This window comes from Gymnoscopelus braueri, assembly GCF_963280865.1.
Source record: "Gymnoscopelus braueri genome assembly, chromosome: 23".
NCBI lineage: Eukaryota > Metazoa > Chordata > Actinopteri > Myctophiformes > Myctophidae > Gymnoscopelus > Gymnoscopelus braueri.
Window position 1 is genome coordinate 39526208 of NC_137625.1, and position 23194 is coordinate 39549401.

At 39.8% G+C, this 23194-nt stretch overlaps 2 protein-coding genes and 1 long non-coding RNA gene across 3 annotated transcripts; all 3 read right to left on the reverse strand.

Annotated features, from left to right (window-relative positions):
- Window positions 1-2042: 2042 nt before the first annotated feature.
- Window positions 2043-4653, reverse strand: LOC308079278 (toll-like receptor 1). Its single transcript, XM_080420668.1, has one exon. The coding sequence runs from the start codon at window positions 4392-4394 to the stop codon at window positions 2217-2219; it is 2178 nt and encodes a 725-aa protein (XP_080276794.1). The 5' UTR covers window positions 4395-4653; the 3' UTR covers window positions 2043-2216.
- Window positions 4654-8494: 3841 nt separating this feature from the next.
- LOC308079284 lies at window positions 8495-12516 on the reverse strand. The gene is made up of 3 exons (XR_013932583.1): window positions 12281-12516; window positions 8837-8887; window positions 8495-8603 (listed from the first exon to the last, which is right to left on the reverse strand). It is a non-coding gene; the product is annotated as an uncharacterized lncRNA (long non-coding RNA).
- Window positions 12517-14056: 1540 nt separating this feature from the next.
- Window positions 14057-16248, reverse strand: LOC308079854 (toll-like receptor 1). Its single transcript, XM_080421465.1, has one exon. It carries the CDS (start codon window positions 16216-16218, stop codon window positions 14380-14382), a length of 1839 nt encoding a protein of 612 aa, XP_080277591.1. The 5' UTR covers window positions 16219-16248; the 3' UTR covers window positions 14057-14379.
- Window positions 16249-23194: the final 6946 nt, after the last annotated feature.

The window sequence follows — 23194 nt, forward strand, 5'->3', positions numbered from 1 at the left end:
TAGAAAGCAGTAAATTAAAACATTTTAACACTCATCTTTTATTTACTTTAATTACAATCTAAAACATAAACCTTGGTTGTAAAAAAACTAAAGTTGTCCTTTCAACAGAACCATCAGTTGTCATACATTCTTACAGATGTGGTGATGTTCAATATCCTGTGATCCAAGTAGAACTTTATCTTACAATGACTATGGTATCCATTACATCAGTGACATTATTTATAGCATCACTGCACACATTTTACTATCATTACAATGCATTTGTATTCCTTCAACCTGACATTCCCATTTAAATGGGCTATGTATTCTTTCCATACATCCCCTTACTAGAAAATGGAAATATAAGCTACAGTATATTACAGTAGGCATATGCATATAAAACGTCTAACTAACTAGATGCTCTCATAATGTATTCAGAGCCATTTCCACCTTGATAATACACTTCTGTTTGCAGAGGCACAGATAATTCGTCTCTTTTTTATTATATAGACAAACAATCACGCTATGTATCTAATCCAACTGAACTAGCTCTAGTGACCCTAACGTTGGCTGAGACTGTATGACTCGAGTTGGTCCCGCCCGCGTCGGTATGTTCTGCCGATTTAATGTAAATGTTTTACCTTCTGAACATCGTATGAAAAATCTAAAGCTAGGCGCCGTAACCTACATATGTCTGTTGTTCCGACGGCGTAAAACAACGCATCGATGGGCTCAAACAACCGTTTAAAACCTTAGTTTGTTGGCAGCCTGCGTTGAATTAACATGGAGGCTCGTCCCTGATCTAACTGTACGCCATGTTAAACGGCGATGCGCGTTCACGACCAGCACTGTCTCTGCACGTTGAATTCAACGCAGAGTCGCAGACCGGCACAAAACCCCGGTTTAAAAGGTTGTTTCAACCCATCCATTAATTTCTTCACACCGTCGTAACAACAGACGACTGTAGGTTACCGCGACTACCGTTACATTTTCCATACGATGTTCAGAAGCGATCTTATTGACGCTGAACTAAATCCCACAACTAAACGGTGGGGGAGGTCACAGACACAAGGCTATGTCAAACCGATTCATGCTCCTAAATCATTTTATTGGGGCTGGCGGATGTTTTAATTTACCGGTAACGCTCCTGAGGTGCTGCTTTCTGTGTCTCCAGGATAAATCGTCGGAATATAACCTGGCTTCAGTACTTTCCTGTTTGCAAATCCCATATTGACTTGCACTAAGTTGGTGAAGCAGTCATCAACAAAATGGGAACTACACACCCGAAGCCTGGTAGAGGGGGCTGAGGGAATAATCCTGTCTTTATAAATGAAATTAAGCCATTGATCACGTTTGTCCGTGTCAATGGGCAAAGTGTGAAACGACTGTTTGATAGCTGTCACACAGAAGTTAGGTACAGAACAACCTGCCATGGTCACACACGTGTGTTTGAGGCAGCTCCGCCCACAAAAGGTTGTAGTATAAATGACAATGATAATGAGGGGAGGTGCGGTGGGTGGGTATGGGCATTGTTACGTCAGTATGTCGCTGTTTTTGGATTGGCACGTTTGACTCTCAAGGTTTCAGCCTCCAGGAAAAAACTCCAAATAGTTAGAGAAGACATGAAGCACCATAAAACCACCAGCGGGGGCCTTAAAGGGGTAGTTCACCCCCAAAATAACTTTTTTTCTATTGATTACTGAGCATCTGGAGCCTTGAATTCATATATTTTTTTTTGTTTTTGTCACATTCCTAAGCCAATAATTTGATTATAATAAATGTGTCCCCATTGATTCCGGTAGGAGACACAAATGCATTTGTGTCTCCTACCGGAATCAATGGGGCTAAATTGATTATAATCAAATAATAAAGGAAGGAATGCGACAAAAACAAAAAAATATCCATGAATTCAAGGCTCCATGGGGTGAGTAATCAATAGAAAAAAAGTTATTTGGGGGGTGAACTACCCCTTTAATGAAGTTCTATCAACCTCATAGACACATGAAAAACAGAAAAAGTGCAAAAACATGGCACCACCTCTTTAACTTATTTTACAGTCAATTCATGGTTTAAATGAATCACATGGAATAATCAATTATACAAATTACTGTTTGTTGCAGCCCAGTAAAATCCAGAGTATTCGTTTAGCTCTGAGAACTGGAAAAAAATGGGTCGTCCACTGTTACACTGTCAGAGTTAGGTTAACACTCCAGATGTTGCCGTGTAATGTTTAGTTTTCATTCAACAGCATCTGTGAGCAGAGGCAATGTATCCGATATAGCTACAGCCACATCCTTTAGAGCCATTCTCTTGTCGGCAGCATGCAGCATTGACTTAAGGCTTGCCCAGAAAACACGTTGCTTACGCTCATCTTCTGGCCACTCGAGGTAAGTCTGCTGCATGAGCAAACTCCTTAGTTTTAGGAACTTCTTTGGCAGAGAGTCCATTGGAATCGGCTCCAATAGAATAAAAACTAAAGAGTCCTCCTGCACACTTATGGCTCTGTGTTGGGCAAAGAAAAGCTCGTAGTTGCACCAGTCACTCTGGACGAAGTTTCTGGAGAGCACAAACAGTGTCTTGTAGCTCGCCTCGACACAGTTAATAATGTTGTCAATGATCCATTCGCCAGGGACAAAGTCACGGTCGTGAATGCAGAGGGAAAGTCCAGACCCCTCAAGAGATGGCGTCAGCTGACTGTCAACCCAACTGGAGTCATGATGGCTGTAGGAGATGAAAGCATGATATTGAAACGATGCATTCGCCAACATGTCGGCCCGCTTCTGGCCTCTCCTTTTCACCCTGATCCACACCCACAGCATCTTTGCATACCACATCCCATCACAAACATAGAAAACAAGACCCAGGCCCGCACAAATGGCAAATGTCACAGACAGCGACACTGCTGCCTGAAGCGACTTATCACAAGCCAGCTTACTCATTTTATACTCTGAGAGTGGCAGGCCGGCTGCTGATGGTGGGATGCTGCATGTATATTCCAAAGGCCAGTCAGAGAGCAGAGACTTATTCAGTGCATTCAGAAACCAAAAAGAATCACATGTGCAGGCGAATGGATTGTGTCCAGCTTTGAGGACCTGCAGTCTCGGCAGGCCCAAAAAGGACTCCTTGGAGATCGACGTGATGGCATTATGGTCTACATACAGACTGAGCAGATTCGGGGCATAGACATCCAGCGGGAGGGCCTGTATGTTGTTAGAGCTTAGATAAAGGTGCGTCAGTCGAGGGAATTGCGACAGGATCTCCCGTGATATCGTTGTGATGGCCGTTCTGCATAAGTCAATCCTCTCGAAATGTGGAGACAGGTATTTGAAAACAGTGCTACCCAGGTTGTTGTTCTGTAGGCTCAGCTCCCTGAGGTGAGTAGGCCAAGTGCACGGCTGGTCCGTTTTGATGGTGTTGTCACTCAGGTCCAACGACTCCAGGGCTTTCATCTGATGTGTCTTACTGGAGATGAAGGACAGACTGACAAACCGGTTCTTGCTCAGAGAGAGCCATCTGAGTTTGGGGAAGACAGAGGCATTTGAGCACGGCCCCCACCAAAACCCATCTTCTGCCAGTAAGTTATCTGAGAGATCCAGCATCTCCAGTGATGGTATTGCCGATATGAGGTTGCATGGTGAAATGTTCATTCCAGTGTGGGAGAACTTTACATAGGTCAATGTGGAGACAGTGTCAACGCTGATGTTAATTGTGGGGTATCTGTACTGGCGATGGGACACGCCATCAAAGATCATAGAGCGAAGGTTGGTTGAGTGGTTCATACTAGGGAACTGAAACCCCTCTGGTGTGTCTTCGCTATAAAGTATGTTTACCAATGCCAACATCTCAATAGGGGAAAGCCATACATTTTTGAACAACTGAACTAGAAAAGTGCTATTAATCAAAGTGTTCACAAATGTAAGATTTTGAATTAGCGGCATTTTTCTCAAATTCTTAAAATGGTCACCTGACACATTGCAGTCATCTGGAAATGGCTTAATAAATGTTAATTCTCTTGTTTGGGTCTCATTTAAGTCCTTGAGTAGGATCCCAAATATGTCCAAATTCTCGCATTCAGTCATGTTGAGTGTAAATTTCTGGAGAGACTTCAATTCTGCAAGAGCACCAAAATCATATCTTTTCCACTTATTTCCTGCTCCCAACGTGAGGTGTTTCAAAGAGATGTTTCTAAACGGAGTGAAGTCATTGTAGTTCAGCGACAGAGCATTTACACTTCCTAATAAAAGGATGTCCAAATGTGTTAGTGTCTGAAACGAAGGTGGTAGGCGATAACTGTCATACAGGTTGCTTGACAGGTCAAGGATTTTGAGTTGTGGCAACAGAACTGCAGGAATGATGAATAAGGAATTGTGAGAAATGTTCAGAACTTGGAGTCTTGGCGTTCGTTCAAACATCATGGGAGATATTGCCCGGAGGTTACAGTAGGTTACTTTAAGGAAGCAGAGCTGGGAAAGTCTGACAAAGGGAGCTTCATCCAGTTGTGCAATGTGGTTGTAGGAAACATCCAAATATTGTGTGTTGTCTGGCAGATTAGAGGGAACACTTGTTAAGTTTTGTTTGGAGAGGTCTTGGATCTGTCGTCTTGAGGTTACACATTCAAACCATTTTTCCCCGTTGGCTGTCAGCAGGGAAACCACAGCAACCGTACAGAACAGTAAAGCGCTGTAGTAAAAAGAGGAAACAAATGAGTGCTACAGTATAATGGAACAAATAAGTCAAATGAAGCAGGTTTATGTGAATATAAAGATTTTATTGCAATATTTGGTATTTGCATATCTACAGTATTTGCCAAGACTGTAACTGAAAGGACATTCTGGTGGAAGAAATTATCATAACAAAAATAAATAATTAGAATACATTAGAAACAACGGAAAATGCTTTACCTTTGTCTGGACATGACTTCACAAACAGTAAGATGAAGCTCTTCAGGGCATCCTTTTATATCCTCTTTGCTTTTTAAAGTTACACAATTACTGTATTTATTTCTTAGTTCTTCTTTTCCACCACATAACTATTTGTTATTCTGCTTTCACAAGCGTAGATCCCTTTTTTGGACTGCTCAATGACAATAACTCTATCACGGACTTCCATAACACCATCTCTCATTTTACACAGTGGTGCACTGACAACTACCTAGAGTTGAATGTGGCCAAAACAAAAGAACTGGTCATTAACACAACCCAAACTGGACTCAACCCACTCCTCATTCATGGTAAAACAATAGAACAGGTTGATAGCTTCACATATCTTGACTCACACTGGACAACAGACTCAGATTTGATCAACACATTACATCTATCCATAAACGTTTTCAGCAAAGACTTTATGTGATCCGGAAGTTAAGATCATTATCTGTTGCCCCTCATCTTCTGCTATTACTGTACAAAAGTATCATTCAACCCGTTTTGCTGTATTGTTCTGCATGTTTTTTCACCATACTGTCCATGCCAAACAGGAGCAAACTTTACAGTATCACCCGTATTGCCTCCAAAATCATCGGACTTCCCATACCCACACTTGCTGATATGAACAATAAGGCCATCACACGCTTAGCACTTTCAATAACAAATGACACTGATCATCCCCTGTATCGCTACTTTGACCTCATGCCATCTGGTCGGAGATACAGAACCTTAAAGTGGAAAAAGGTTACTTTTAGCAGGAGTTTTGTCCCCTCAGCCATCGCGGCATTAAACCAACTGCCCCGTCCATAGGAGGGTTTTCTGTGTACAGTGGGGACCTCAAGTCTTTGTCTTTGTGATATGTTGTTTTTTTGTTGTTATGTTTTGTTGTTTTGTTGTAACGAACAGACCTTGTGAAGACAATTTTCCCCTTGGGGACAATAAACATTATTATTATTATTTTGTTATAGTCACTTCTCCATTTTGGATTGTTGTTTGATTGTTTTTAATCAAAAAATAACGTTTGTTTCTTTCAGTTATGAGTTTGAGTCTTAAAGCGGCACTATGTAACTTTTGCTTGTGAATAAAATTTAATTTTGTCCAATCTGTATGGTAGAGTATGTTAATACAATATAACTTATACAATTGGGGTGTATTTTGAGACATTTAGATCATGTCAAAGGTCATGCTCACCTAGACACATGATCTGACACGAATTTTGACAAGATTCAGGCAGGCTCTATTAGCTCAATGGTATAAATGTCAGCACTTGCGCAGGGAATCGGGTTCAAATCCGGGGTAGAAGAGGAAAGTTACATAGTGCAGCTTTAATCGAGATACATTTCATGATATATAAGCCTATCACAGAATGTGTAGAGAAATATACATATTTCTACTAAATAAATAAATATTACTGCTATATTTATACTACATATTTGTACTAATAGAATCCGCCCAATCCATGGAAATAGAAATAAAGAAATAGAAGAAATGACATTTTCCACTCTGGACATAATGGAAGTTCTCTTAAATCTATGGAAATTCCTAATTTAACAAACAAAAGTGACAAATAATTTCATGTGAATTATCAGTATAGCTACAGTACTGACTGTATTTACATTGGCTAGTTACAACTCACACATTTGTGTCATGCAATATAATTTACAGTAGATGAGAACACCTAACATTTGCAACAATTGCAATAAACAATGGCAACATCTTTAGTGTGATATTCTGTAGATATAGTTGAATTTGATATCCGGAGTCATTTGTTCAGTGTAACCAGGAGAACATGTGTCTATTTTCCTTCCTTATGGTCTCATACGAGTCTCTTTGTATGAATACTTGAAATTATAACATGAGCTGTTGAATGATGCACTGAAGACAATTTACATCTGGGTGTTTGTAGGGGCATGTTCAGATATTCCGCAGGGTCTGGAGGAATTTATCTGAAAGACAAGAAAAAACTGTTTGAGATGCAATATTGACATATTTCCCCTCATGGATTAAAAGGTAATTTGTATACTGAATACTTCATTTTATTGTGTGTCAAGAGCTCGCTATCAACGGTGCTGGAAAAACTCTACTAGCCATGATACGTATATGGAAAACATGTTAAAACGCATCATTTGACATAGGTAAGAGGAGATTTTCCAGCATGTTCAGGGCAATAAGATTCACGTTCAAACTTGGTGAAATAAAGTTAAAGTTGGTGTGCCACAAGTTAATTCCCCCTAGATAATGATCTCTGATTATTACTGTTATATACACCAATTTTCATCTTCCAAAACTGTACGTTGAAGTGTTTAAAAGCTGTATGTCAGTGGACACATCCAACAGCTAAAGATACTGCCCCGAAATCCCCCCCACCACTAACCACACACGCACACGCACACGCACACAAACACACACACACACACACACACACACACACACACACACACACACACACACACACACACACACACACACACACACAGTCTCACCAAAGCATTTCTTCCTGTCTCCTTCCTGTCTCCTTTGACAAATGGAATTGACTTCCATTAGTAAAAAAAACCCCACTTTTTCTTGTGCATTCCCATCGGATGTGATTGACACAACTTTTATTTTAAGCGACGCAATTCAATATTCATTCAATGTGATGGAAGGTAGCTACTGTATTTGGTCCTGATACATCAGGATTCTAATTTGTTCCTATTCACAGAGAAGCTTGCAGTTACAATGAGAAAGCGAAAATACACAGGCAAGACATCCTTGGAAATTTTACCCACATCATGGTCTAAAGCAGTGGTTATCAAAGTGGTCATTGGGGGGTTCCAGGGAGTCCCCAGCTAAATGATTGATAGTTAGGAACCAAATGGACCCTTACGGGTCGTCTGTAACTCAGAGAGTGGACAAATGGAACCAAATGGCCCCGGTGAACCTCTCAGAGTTATGTAGTTCCGTGGCCTAATGCACACCAAACTGGGGGTCCTTGTAATTAAAAGGTTTTGAGAACCATTGGTCTAAAGGGAGTAATGCCCTTAGACAAATGAACAACAGCAAAAGTACCAAAATAATGACACGTGTACAGTGTACAGTGTAAAGTGTACAGTGTACGGTTATGTTACCTGTCTTTTGTGACAGCCCCTTCAGTTGGCACTTCCCCAGGGACAGGTTGCAGGTGTAAAGCCCTAAGCATCCTGCACAGTGAGAATGGGCACTGCAACTTCTTGCTTGGATACCATTACAGCCATGCTGAAAAGAATTATGTTGAAACAATGTTACTACTCATTGTTGGAATAATACATCTGTCAGCATAATATTTTTCCTTTCACAGTGAATTGATTGATATCTTTATTGATCATGAAATAAAACATTATTATGTAACATGTAACATACATCTGACCCACTATAATCACAAGGATAACGCAAAAAGGTCGTCATTAGCACTCACCGTGTCAGAGTTGAACCGGCCATAACACCATGGTCCCTGTTGACCACTCTTTGCCTTGAGAATCCTCTGAAACCCTGACGCAAAGGCTCACTGTCTATTTGGTCAATCGTTCCACTGTCGTATGAATTTTCATATCTCTCCTCAGGTACAGCTGACATCTGTCGCCATCTGCGGGAGGCCATGCGAGGACGGTTAAAGCTGCCGGTTCCATCAAGTCATGGGCTGGTTGTCTGAGTCCGAGTCAGAATCACCAACGCTCGGAAGAGAATCTTAGAGAAGAAAACACAACCAAAATGACCATAGCGATTTTTATCATTTCAGTAAATAAGCATAAACAAACTACTTCACATGAGCAATGTTGTTGTAACTAAGATTTGAGGGGAAGTATATATTTTATATAGACAGATTTACAAATAAAATACATTTTCATTAGCTAATTAGATTAGCCTGATTACTCTTTTTTGGATGTCATGACACCTTTAACTGAGGAGATCTTTCTTACTTTTAATTTTGGTCAGGCGGATTTCACATGGCTTCACAGTGCAATTCCAATCTGGAACACAACACAATGTCATTAATGGCATTCATCAAGTTCAAGTTCAAGTTCAAGTTCAAGTTCAAGTTTATTATGTCCCAAATTGGGCAATTTATGTTACAGCAGATAGTAAGAAAATCGAAACTCCAACACACAGTAAACATACATACACAAGACACACATAGACATAGACATAATCACAAGATCCAGATCATAATAGCTACTCATAGCTACCTCCTCCTGCTGCTGTTATTGATGGCACGGATGGAAGTAGGTACAAATGAGAATTTGTACCTATTGTTTTTAGCTACAGGGGTCTTTAACCTTTGGCCGGAAGGCAAGAATTCATATTCAGGATTTAGAGGGTGAGAGCTGTCTGCCATAATAGAAGATGCTTTCTTAAGCACCTGCTGGTCATATATATGACTCAGACAGCTAAATTGTACCCCCACAATCTTGCTGGCCCCCCTCACAACCCTGTTAAGGGCATTTTTCTGTTTAATGCCAAGGTTTCCATACCAACAAATGTTAGCAAATGAAATAACAGACTCTATGAAAGCTCTGTAGAATAAAATCATCAATGACTTGTCCACCTGAAATTTGGCTAGCTTCCTTAAACAGAAGAGGCGCTGTTGACCTTTCTTACACACCATTTCAGTATTGAAGTCAAATTTCAGACGATAGTCAATAATGGAGCCGAGATATTTATAAGTGGTTACCAAATCCACTGTCTGGCCATTTATGACACTACTCTGAGGAGCTGGTGGAGATCGTCTAAAATCAATACACATGTCTTTAGTCTTTGTGACATTCAGTTGTAGGAATGCATCTTCACACCAAGAAATAAAGTCATCTACAACTGGGCCATGACTGGCTTCACTATCACTCAAAAGACTAACAATCACAGAATCATCTGCAAATTTAACAATGTGTCTGTTGTCATGTTGACTCCTACAATCATTAGTATACAGGATATACAAGAGTGGGGAAAGAACACAACCTTGGGGTGAGCCGGTGGATGATGTTAGTTCTCCAGACAATTTACCATTCACCCGTACCCTCTGGGTTCTATTTGTGAGAAAATCAAGAACCCAACCAATAATACCTGAATCTAAGCCAAAGTTGTTAACTAATTTTTCAACTAGTATGTGTGGCTGAATAGTGTTAAAGGCTGATGAGAAGTCAACAAAAAGCAGCCTAGCATGTGTTTTGCTAACTTCCAGGTGTGAAAATAGAAGGTTCAGTAAGGTGATAGTAGCATCGGACACTCCTCTCTTAGCCCTGTATGCAAATTGCAAGGGGTCCAGGCAACACTCAGTTATTGCCAAGAGCTCATCCTTAACAAGCCTCTCAAATGACTTCATAACCAAAGAGGTTAAGGCCACAGGCCTGAAGTCATTGAGAGCTTTGGGACGAGGACCCTTGGCAATCGGCACCACAATGGATCGCTTCCATAAAGATGGCACCTTCTGCTGAGTAAGAGACAGCTGAAAAATAAAATAGAAAATAGGGCCTAGCTGTTCTGCACAGACAGTAAGCAGACGGCCACCTATATTGTCTGGGCCTGGACTTTTCTTAGGTTTACACCTTCTAAAACACGTGGTCACACTATGTTCATCAAAGGAGAGGTCATGAACCCTAGATTTCACCAACCCCTTCCTAAGCTCAGAATGTTGCCCTTTGAAATCATGCACATCAAATCTGGTATAGAACTCATTAAATTCCTCTGCTAGCTGCAGATCTGAATTATAGCCACTAAGCTGTATGTTAGTCCTACCCTCTTCTTTAAAGTAATACTAGGTAACTTTTTCAACAAAACTAAAGTTAAATTGTATATCTTTTGTGAGTGGCAAAAGTTTCACAACACCCACTCCATGAATTTCACCCCCGGAAGCCTTTTATTTATATATTTTCTATTGAACGGTGTCGGGGGGGACTTTCCCGGGAAAATGACGTCATCTGGCCGGAAAACGGAGGCGGAAATGCACTGGTTTCCTGTTTGGCAAGGAACTACCGCAACGGTTTCCTGTTTGGCCAGGAACTACCGCGCTAATAACAAAAAGGAACCTCACGCTGATTTTAAGAGAATGTAGGATTGGAAGATCGAAAAAGAACAGAAAAAGAAAGCACAGCTCATGGTAACTAATGCTCCACTGGCTAAGAGAAACGATCCGCAGATAGTATAAAACAATTAAAAAAACGCTTTTTGAAACGCTTCCGGCTTCCGGTGAAAACAAATGGAATTCTGGGTAATCGAGGACTACGGAAATTGTATGCAGTGACGGTAGTGACCAGCAGAGGTTGCTAAAAATCGTTATTTGTGAATCTGCATTGTACAACTTTAAGTCCTACAATAGTTTTCATACTACTCCAGGCAGAACCCAGATTATTCATCCTGAGCTGATTTTCTATTTTGTCTTTATACCTCATTTTCCCAGCCCTGATTTCTCGTTTTATCTCTTTCTCTATATTGTGCATTTCTATAAGGTTCCCTTCTTTAAATGCCTTTTCCTTTTTTTGCAATAGCCCTTTAAGTGACTTAGATACCCATGGCTTGCTGTTAGGATAAATCTTGACAGTTTTGACAGGGATCACTGTGTTCTCACAATAAGATATCCAGCTACAAATAACATCAGAGTTCATCAATGTCATTACACGTCCCTGGAGAGACAACACTCCTTGCATGTCTCAAACACATGAACGGTACACACCTGATGATATAATAAACAGTTTCCATTTTCCATGTATAACAACAAAAGTAAACCAACACACAAGTTGGCACTCAAACAAAACCTCCTCTCACAACACAGTAACCGGCATGGTGTTGTGAGGACCCACAGATTGGCAGCCTCGTACCTGCCTGTTCAGAAAGGCCTTATATACCTGTGTCACTTATGACATCATATACTCTATGCCTCCCTCTAGGGGCTACACCTACCTTTAATGTATGTTTTGTAATCATAATCAAAATCTACAAACTAGTAACTAAAGTTTTCAAATATTTGCTTCTGAGATGTAGTGGAGTAGAAGTAAAACTTAAGTACTGAAAATTGGAAATACTCCGGTAAAGTAAAATATGCCTCATAATCGTACTGTAAGTACAGTACTTGAGTAAATGTACTTAGTTACTTTACACCACTGGTTTTGGGCCAGTGCTGTTACATCATGCTACAAGGCTCTGGTCGTGTTACTCGCTGAATTAACAGTTATTATTTGCTACATTTGTTTCTTGTTTGTCACACACAGGTCTATATTGTGACCAATTAATGAGACCAATTATTAATCAAACAATGCACGAAACAGGAGGTATAGCCTACATAACGTGATGGAACATGTTTAATATTACGGTCAGATTTTAAATAGTTACTTGGTGTCCTCCTACTGTACATACATACATACATACCACTTTACCTGTTGTTGAAGTAGCTCCGACGGAACCTCTCCCTCCTCGTTTCCCTCTGCCGTTTGAGCAGGACATTGTCGCACATTATCCACTTTACATGTTTCTTACCCCTTTCTGCACATCGTATCCAAAAAGTAAAGGTTTTCTGCAACGCTCACAGATGTTTTAAGTTTTACCTGGCAATAAAATCTATCCAACGAGTTGAAAAAAGTATTTAACTCGCTCCTGTCCTCATCCGGTTACATGTTTTTAAGACATTTGCGTAGAGATAACATCACTGATTCCCCTACTGGTCAAATGTTGAATTGCATCTTCTAATGCAAAATATTATGGAACCGGCTGAGGACAGAGGCGAATTAAATACTTTTTTCAACTCGTTGGATAGATCTCGGAGCTACATAGCGGAGGGAGAGGTTCTAAAAGGGGCTATTGTTGAAGCGGAGAACTGACTGCAGCTGTTTCCCTTATTTTTTTTTAACTCTATGCAGCTGCTTCCAAGTTACTTGGGCGCACGTGCTCACTCCAGCAATCATTTGTTTTAACCACTGGGAGGCAGTAACGTTGAGTTCTACTTTCTGTCAGGTAGTATCTTAGCTTGACAACATAGATTTTCTTGCTCATGCTGCTGCATATATATTATATATTATATTTATCACAGATATATATAATATATGGCTATGGCTGCTATGTTGGGAGGGGGAGGGACTGGGTTCCAAGCCCAGGGGTCATCGCCATGCTGGCTTGCAATGGACATAAAAATTTGTGGAAATTTATATTACCAGAAACACACACACCTTTACAACTCTGTCCTTGAAAATAAAAAGTTAGAGAACCACTGTACCAGTGGACTCCTAAATGTGTCATACGTGTCATAGTAAATAAGTGACATGCATATTCTGAGGAAAACCTGGAGACTGAGACATTCAGTAATTGAGTCTTACTGTAAGATCAAAATAATGTAAAAAAAAGATACATCTAAAATTCGCCACAGACAAGGCCAAGTCTAGCCACGGACACACATTGATGACCCCTGGCCAAGCCTGTCCTAGGTCAGTGGTTCTGAACCTTTTCAATACTTTACCCCCCAAAATAATCATATTTGAACTAGGACCCCCACCTTGGAAGCACTTGGAATTGTAGGGGTTGAGGCATTAGTTTGACTTTGTTAAACAGATAAATATTGTGAAAATAGCCGATCTACAAGCTCAGAGCTTCTAGATCGTCTATTTTCATTTTTTTGCCTCTTTCTTATATTATTTGACAATTTGGCCGATGTTTGACATGTTTTAAAAGTATAGTTGGTTGATTACTTTTGAAGAAGTAATGGTCTTTTTCTTTGTTTCGTTTTTTGTTTTGTTTATTAGGTAATAAAAAGGTATTAAAAGTCCTTAAATTGTCACTTCACTGTCATCTGAGGACCCCCCAAAATCATGTGGGGACCGCCCTGGGGGTCCCGACCCAGAGGTTGAGAACCACTGTCCTAGGTGAATGTAGGCTACAGTAGGTAGGAGCAGTTAGGTGCAAAAGCGAGCCCACAAATAGTGAAGAGGACATGAGTGTGCTCACTGAAGCGAACCAACAATAAAAGTTGCAGAGAAACTGTCTAGTGATAACACTTTATTGAATAAACAAATGAAAATCTCCATAGCTTACTCTGTAACAGCCTTTATCTAATTTATATTCTGTGGTTATATAGGCTACATATTAAAATTGACATACTAATTAATTAAATAACTGATATCAACGGAAAATGTATCAAAAGCAATTGCAGAATAATCGATAATAATGTGCTATTTACACCTTCACCAAAATGTCTTGTTCCACATTATAAAATGAAAAGTTTTGTTCTTGACTACTGGACAATTCCAAGTCTGTTTGGGTTCAGACAACTTGTGATGAGCATTTATTTTGTACTTTAACTTATTTTACAGTCAATTCGTGGTTTAAATGAATCACATGGAATAATCAATTATACAAATTACTGTTTGTTGCAGCCCAGTAAAATCCAGAGTATTCGTTTAGCTCTGAGAACTGGAAAAAATGGGTCCACTGTTACACTGTCAGAGTTAGGTTAACACTCCAGATGTTGCCGTGTAATGTTTAGTTTTCATTCAACAGCATCTGTGAGCAGAGGCAATGTATCCGATATAGCTACAGCCACATCCTTTAGAGCCATTCTCTTGTCGGCAGCATGCAGCATTGACTTAAGGCTTGCCCAGAAAACACGTTGCTTACGCTCATCTTCTGGCCACTCGAGGTAAGTCTGCTGCATGAGCAAACTCCTTAGTTTTAGGAACTTCTTTGGCAGAGAGTCCATTGGAATCGGCTCCAATAGAATAAAAACTAAAGAGTCCTCCTGCACACTTATGGCTCTGTGTTGGGCAAAGAAAAGCTCGTAGTTGCACCAGTCACTCTGGACGAAGTTTCTGGAGAGCACAAACAGTGTCTTATAGCTCGCCTCGACACAGTTAATAATGTTGTCAATGATCCATTCGCCAGGGACAAAGTCACGGTCGTGAATGCAGAGGGAAAGTCCAGACCCCTCAAGAGATGGCGTCAGCTGACTGTCAACCCAACTGGAGTCATGATGGCTGTAGGAGATGAAAGCATGATATTGAAACGATGCATTCGCCAACATGTCGGCCCGCTTCTGGCCTCTCCTTTTCACCCTGATCCACACCCACAGCATCTTTGCATACCACATCCCATCACAAACATAGAAAACAAGACCCAGGCCCGCACAAATGGCAAATGTCACAGACAGCGACACTGCTGCCTGAAGCGACTTATCACAAGCCAGCTTACTCATTTTATACTCTGAGAGTGGCAGGCCGGCTGCTGATGGTGGGATGCTGCATGTATATTCCAAAGGCCAGTCAGAGAGCAGAGACTTATTCAGTGCATTCAGAAACCAAAAAGAATCACATGTGCAGGCGAATGGATTGTGTCCAGCTTTGAGGACCTGCAGTCTCGGCAGGCCCAGTAAGGACTCCTTGGAGATGGACGTGATGGCATTATGGTCTACATACAGACTGAGCAGATTCGGGGCATAGACATCCAGCGGGAGGGCCTGTATGTTGTTAGAGCTCAGGTAAAGGTGCGTCAGTCGAGGGAATTGCGACAGGATCTCCCGTGATATCGTTGTGATGGCCGTTTTGGATAAGTCAATCCTCTCGAAATGCGGAGAGAGGTATTTGAAAACAGTGCTACCCAGGTTGTTGTTCTGTAAGCTCAGCTCCCTGAGGTGAGTAGGCCAAGTGCACGGCTGGTCCGTTTTGATGGTGTTGTCACTCAGGTCCAACGACTCCAGGGCTTTCATCTGATGTGTCTTACTGGAGATGAAGGACAGACTGACAAACCGGTTCTTGCTCAGAGAGAGCCATCTGAGTTTGGGGAAGACAGAGGCATTTGAGCACGGCCCCCACCAAAACCCATCTTCTGACAGCAAGTTATCTGAGAGATCCAGCATCTCCAGTGATGGCATTGCCGCTATGAGGTTGCATGGTGAAATGTTCATTCCAGTGTGGGAGAACTTTAAATAGGTCAATGTAAGTGTGTCAACGCTGATGTTAATTGTGGGGTATCTGTACTGGCGATGGGACACGCCATCAAAGATCATAGAGCGAAGGTTGGTTGAGTGGTTCAAACTAGGGAACTGAAACCCCTCTGGTGTGTCTTCGCTATAAAGTATGTTTACCAATGCAACCATCTCAATAGGGGAAAGCCATATATTTTTGAACAACTGAACTAGAAAAGTGCTATTAATCAAAGTGTTCACAAATGTAAGATTTTGAATTAGTGGCATTTTTCTCAAATTCTTAAATTGGTCACCTGAAACATTGCAGTCATCTGGAAATGGCTTAATAAATGTTAATTCTCTTGTTTGGGTCTCATTTAAGTCCTTGAGTAGGATCCCAAATATGTCCAAATTCTCGCATTCAGTCATGTTGAGTGTAAATTTCTGTAAAGACTTCAATTCTGCAAGAGCACCAGAATCATATCTTTTCCACTTATTTCCTGCTCCCAACGTGAGGTGTTTCAAAGAGATGTTTCTAAACGGAGTGAAGTCATTGTAGTTCAGCGACAGAGCATTTACACTTCCTAATAAAAGGATGTCCAAATGTGTTAGTGTCTGAAACGAAGGTGGTAGGCGATAAATGTCGTACAGGTTGCTTGACAGGTCAAGGATTTTGAGTTGTGGCAACAGAATTGCAGGAATGATGAATAAGGAATTGTGAGAAATGTTCAGAACTTGGAGTCTTGGCGTTCGTTCAAACATCATGGGAGATATTGCCCGGAGGTTACAGTAGGTTACTTTAAGGAAGCAGAGCTGGGAAAGTCTGACAAAGGGAGCTTCATCCAGTTGTGCAATGTGGTTGTAGGAAACATCCAAATATTGTGTGTTGTCTGGCAGATTAGAGGGAACACTTGTTAAGTTTTGTTTGGAGAGGTCTTGGATCTGTCGTCTTGAGGTTACACATTCAAACCATTTTTCCCCGTTGGCTGTCAGCAGGGAAACCACAGCAACCGTACAGAACAGTAAAGCGCTGTAGTAAAAAGATGAAACAAATGAGTGCTACAGTATAATGGAACAAATAAGTCAAATGAAGCAGGTTTATGTGAATATAAGATTTTATTGCAATATTTTGTATTTGCATATCTATTTGCCAAGACTGTAACTGAAAGGACATTCTGGTGGAAGAAATTACCATAACAAAAATAAATAATTAGAATACATTAGAAACAACGGAAAACGCTTTACCTTTGTCTGGCCATGATTTCACAAACAGTAAGATGAAGCTCTTCAGGGCATCCTTTTATATCCTCTTTGCTTTTTACAAGTTACACAATTATTGTAAGCTATTTCTTAGTTCTTCTTTTCCACCACATGACTTTTTTTTATTCTGCTTTCTCAAGCATAAATCCCTTTTGTTATAGTCACTTCTCCATTTCGGATTGTTGTTTGATTGATTTTAATCAAAAATAACGTTTGTTTCTTTCAGTTATGAGTTTGAGTCTTAAAGCGGCACTATGTAACTTTTGCTTGTGAATAAAATGTAATTTTGTCCAATCTGTATGGTAGAGTATGTTAATACAATATAACTTATACAATTGGGGTGTATTTTGAGACATTTAAATCATGTCAAAGGTCATGCTCACCTAGACACATGATCTGACGCGAATTTTGACAAGATTCAGGCAGGCTCTATTAGCTCAATGGTATAAATGTCAGCACTTGCGCAGGGAATCGGGTTCAAATCCGGGGTAGAAGAGGAAAGTGACATAGTGCAGCTTTAATCGAGATACATTTCATGATATATAAGCCAGATCACAGAATGTGTAGAGAAATATACATATTTCTACTAAATAAATAAATATTACTACTATATTTATACTACATATTTGTACTAATAGAATCCGCCCAATCCATGGAAATAGAAATAAAGAAATAGAAGAAATAGACATTTTCCACTCTGGACATAATGGAAGTTCTTTTTAAATTTATGGAAATTCCTAATTTAACAAACATAAAAGTGACAAATAATTTCATGTGAATTAACAGTATAGCTACAGTACCGACAGTATTTACATTGGCTAGTTACAACTCACACATTTGTGTCATACAATATAATTTACAGTAGATGAGAACACCTAACATTTGCAACAATTGCAATAAACAATGGCAACATCTTTAGTGTGATATTCTGTAGATATAGTTGAATTTGATATCCGGAGTCATTTGTTCAGTGTAACCAGGAGAACATGTGTCTATTTTCCTTCCTTATGGTCTCATACGAGTCTCTTTGTATGAATACTTGAAATGATAACATGAGCTGTTGAATGATGCACTGAAGATAATTTACATCTGGGTGTTTGTAGGGGCATGTTCAGATATTCCGCAGGGTCTGGAGGAATTTATCTGAAAGACAAGAAAAAACTGTTTGAAATGCAATATTGCCATATTTACCCTCATGGATTAAAAGGTAATTTGTATACTGAATACTTCATTTCATTGTGTGTCAAGAGCTCGCTATCAACGGTGCTGGAAAAACTCTACTAGCCATGATACGTATATGGAAAACATGTTAAAACGCATCATTTGACATAGGTAAGAGGAGATTTTCCAGCATGTTCAGGGCAATAAGATTCACGTTCAAACTTGGTGAAATAAAGTTAAAGTTGGTGTGCCACAAGTTAATTCCCCCTAGATAATGATCTCTGATTATTACTGTTACGTACACCAATTTTCATCTTCCAAAACTGTACGTTGAAGTGTTTAAAAAGCTGTATGTCAGTCGACACATACATCCAACAGCTAAAGATACTGCCCCGAAATCCCCCCCACCACTAACCAACCACACACACACGCACACGCACACGCACACACACACACGCGCGCGCACACACACACACACACACACACACACACACACACACACACACACACACACACACACACACACACACACACACACACACACACACACACACACACACACACACACACACACACACACACACACACACACACACACACACACACACCACAGTCTCAGCAAAGCATTTCTTCCTACCTCCTTCCTGTCTCCTTTGACAAATGGAATTTACTTCCATTAGTAAAAAAAATAAAAACAATCTAAGAAGTTCCACATTCCCCTTAACTACTTTCACGTTTTCATGTTTGTGAGGTGCATTCGCATCGGATGTGATTGACGCAATTCAATATTCATTCAATGTGATGGAAGGTAGCTACTGTACTTGGTCCTGATACATCAGGATTCCAATTTGTTCCTATTCACAGAGAAGCTTGCAGTTACAATGAGAAAGCGAAAATACACAGGCAAGACATCCTTGGAAATTTTACCCACATCATGGTCTAAAGCAGTGGTTATCAAAGTGGTCATTGGGGGGTTCCAGGGAGTCCCCAGCTAAATGATTGATAGTTAGGAACCAAATGGACCCTTACGGGTCGTCTGTAACTCAGAGAGTGGACAAATGGAACCAAATGGCACCGGTGAACCTCTCAGAGTTATGTAGTTCCGTGGCCTAATGCACACCAAACTGGGGGTCCTTGTAATTAAAAGGTTTTGAGAACCATTGGTCTAAAGGGAGTAATGCCCTTAGACAAATGAACAACAGCAAAAGTACCAAAATCATGACACGTTTACGGTGTATGGTGTACAGTGTACAGTGTACGGTTATGTTACCTGTCTTTTGTGACAGCCCCTTCAGTTGGCACTTCCCCAGGGACAGGTTGCAGGTGTAAAGCCCTAAGCATCCTGCACAGTGAGGATGGGCACTGCAACTTCTTGCTTGGATACCATTACAGCCATGCTGAAAAGAATTATGTTGAAACAATGAATAATAAATCTGTCAGCATAATATTTTTCCTTTCACTGTGAATATGTTTGATTGATTGATTGATATCTTTATTGTAATGAAATAAAACATAATTATGTTATGTCACATGTAACATACATCTGACCCACTATAATCACAAGGATAACGCAAAAACATCGTCATCAGCACTCACCGTGTCAGAGTTGAACCGGCCGTAACGTACACCACGGTCCCTGTTGACCACTCTTTGCCTTGAGAATCCTCTGAAACCCTGACGCAAAGGCTCACTGTCTATTTGGTCAATCGTTCCACTGTCGTATGAATTTTCATATCTCTCCTCAGGTACAGCTGACATCTGTCGCCATCTGCGGGAGGCCATGCGAGGACGGTTAAAGCTGCCGGTTCCATCAAGTCTTTGCCAAGCCACTCTGGGCCCCATACCCGACTGTGCAGATACTGCTTGCAGACAGGCTATGTGGATAATGAACAAATATTTTAAGAGGGAAACCTGCCGTTCCATTGTGTCTTTGATGGTAACTTTGAATTCCAGTGAATACAGTCTCCAGCTTTAAGACCACACATATATATGTCCATCCCTGCTCCCGCCTCCATCATAACCTGCCTCAAAGTGTCTGTAATGACGTGTTTCAATAATGGCCAACATTCCTGTGTCTGTGTTGCAGAGTGTGATGACAATGCAATGTTTCCCAATTGATTATCCATCCGGGGATAAGGAACACATGATAATTATGTTGATATGTTTTTGTAGCCCCAAGCAAAATTGGCAAATACAGCCTTAGACTTTAGTGGCTGCTGGTGTTGCAGGTGATGTTGTAATTAAGTGGAATCCGTGCAGCCACATTAACAAGCCATCATTCAGCAGTCAGGAATGATGAAGCCCTGCAGCGTTTTGGATCTGACCCCAGCACAGCCTTATCACGGCATGACAATCAGTGCGTCAAAGCAACAAATGTGGTATCTGGCAGATTTTGGTAGTGAAACATGTCAGTGAGACAAAAATGTACATTTCTATGTAAGATTCTACATCTAGTGGCAATTAATTTAATTAAGGATTAATTACTGCTATTCACCCATAACAGCACCTCTATTCTGTTGAACTATGTTTCCCCCCCCTTTTTTATCAATTATTTAGCTGCTTTTTATATTTGATTATTATTTTTATAGACTATTACTGTATGCTACGAACTAAATTGAGATGTTTTTCCGTTTGCTTGAAATGGATTAATGATAAACTTCAATTGGTTTCAACTGAACATAATCTTTCCTCATTTAAAATCACTAGTTTGGCTATCTATCACCCATCTTCATCTTTGCAATACCTATACCTAGACTCAAGAATCAAAAAGGTCTTATTTGCCACTCACTCATTCAGTGGAAACAGCAAAATGCTGGTGCTGCATGTCCACAAGACTGTGCAACAACAGCAGCATGATATTCTGTACACAAGATTGGGGTTTAAAGAAACAAAAAGAACCAGAAACATAAGATATTATAAGTTAGTTAGAAATAAGTTTAAAAAGTACAGGCAAGAAAGATCCGCACTAACAATTATGTAAAGGGAACTTTAGCAGTGGGGTATGTACAATAGGGAGTAATTTTGTATTTAAGTATCAAATATATAGAAATTATAACATATATTATATGTGTCGTCAACAACATTTGCAGGAAAACAAACCTTAGCAGTAATGGGGTGGTGGATGGGGGGTGCGATAACAGTGGGGAAATGTTCAGAGTTAGGGGTGGCTATATTGCTTTGCACATGCTGTGATCATGTAAAAACTCCCAAAGTAGTGTGTAAGGGTGTAAAAAGGCACATCTATCTTAATTCAACTTTAACGATTTGGAATATCAGAATCAAAATAAAATGTAATGAAAATACGTGTACGTGTGCTGAGAACTTGGAGCATGGTCCATCATTTGTTGTCCACTAATACTAAGTAAAAATGACAGTAAAGCTCATCCTGTCAAGTGTGAGAATTTAATGTATTTTTATTATTATAATGGGTTAATCATATGAAAGAATAATCAAATTGTATTCAACTGAATCAAATTGTGGTGAAATTAGACATTTCATGATGCACTGAACCGTTTTAGGCATTCATTTCTGAATAGTTTAAATTAAATCAAAGTCAGGTCAAAGATTTAAACCTACCATGTGTGGGCAGAATTGAGAAAAACATAACAGTGAGCACAACATAAACATTTTGCATGTTAGTACTTAATAAGAATATCTTCTGTCCTTCCTTCCTATTCAACTTCAAAATGTCGCCCATTTACGCCCATTGTTTCTTTGTGCTTAATATCTGACTTTGACTTCGGAAGTCAGACATGGAACTGAAATTAATTCTCCACACCCTAATCATTCCTGTTGTTGGTTGAATGTACAACAGTCACCAGGGTGGGGAAAGGCCACTTGTTTTGTTGCAACAGACTGGAAGAGATTTCATACTTGATTCATGCATGCTTTCTGTTCCCCATATAACCCGGATACCATGGGATCTTTTGATTATTATAGCAGCATTCAACATTCACTACCAGTGGTGTAAAGTAATTAAGTACATTTACTCAAGTACTGTACTTATGTATAATTTTGAGGTCTTTTTTACTTTACTGGAGTATTTCCAATTACCAGTACTTTTACTTCTACTCACTTTGTAGATTTGGATTATTATTACAAAACATACTGTACATTAACCACTTCAGCTCTGTACATTTCGGCCATTTGAAAATATCTTGTAGATCTGCTATTTTCAAAAGATTTCTATACATTTTATTATTTGAAAACTTGGGGACATTCTTTATAATGAGTACTTTCTACTTAGTACTTTAAATACATTTTGATACCAATACTTTTGTACTTTTACTCAAGTAAATTTTTAATGACTTTTACTTGTAACAGAGTATTTCTATATTGCAGTATTGATACTTTTACGTAAGTAAAACATTTGAGTACTTTTCCCACCACTGTTCACTACACACATAGCAGCTTTGTAAGTTCAAATAAATTAATACACCTCTGTCTCACTTTTAAAAAGAGCCTCTTATCCCCTGGCTTTGTAACCTAGAGACATTTATTATTTTGCATGGCAGGTTGGTGGTTACTCATTGTACACCTACATGTGTATCTCACACTCTCTTTTTCCATTCCTTTCTTCCTTGTCTTTAGTTATGCTCAACCTCTTCAACCTCTGCCACTGGTGGAAAGTAGCTAAGTACATTAACTCAAGTATTGTACATATGTACCATTAGTACTAAGTATTTCCATTTTCTATACTTTATACTTCTACTCAACTACATCTCAGAGACAAATATTGGACTTTTTTACTACACTTTGAAACTTGAGTTACTAGTTACTTTAGATTTAGTTTATAATTACAAAACATAAATTAACCACTTATGCCCCATTTTATTCTTTAGCTATTGGAAGATAGCACATATATCAAGCTCACATTGCATTGCAATGCGACGCGTTGTGAGCTTGTAGATCAGCTATATTTTAAGCATTTAAAAAGTGGTGAAATGGTCCACTCTGCATAATGAATACTTCTACTTTGGTGCTT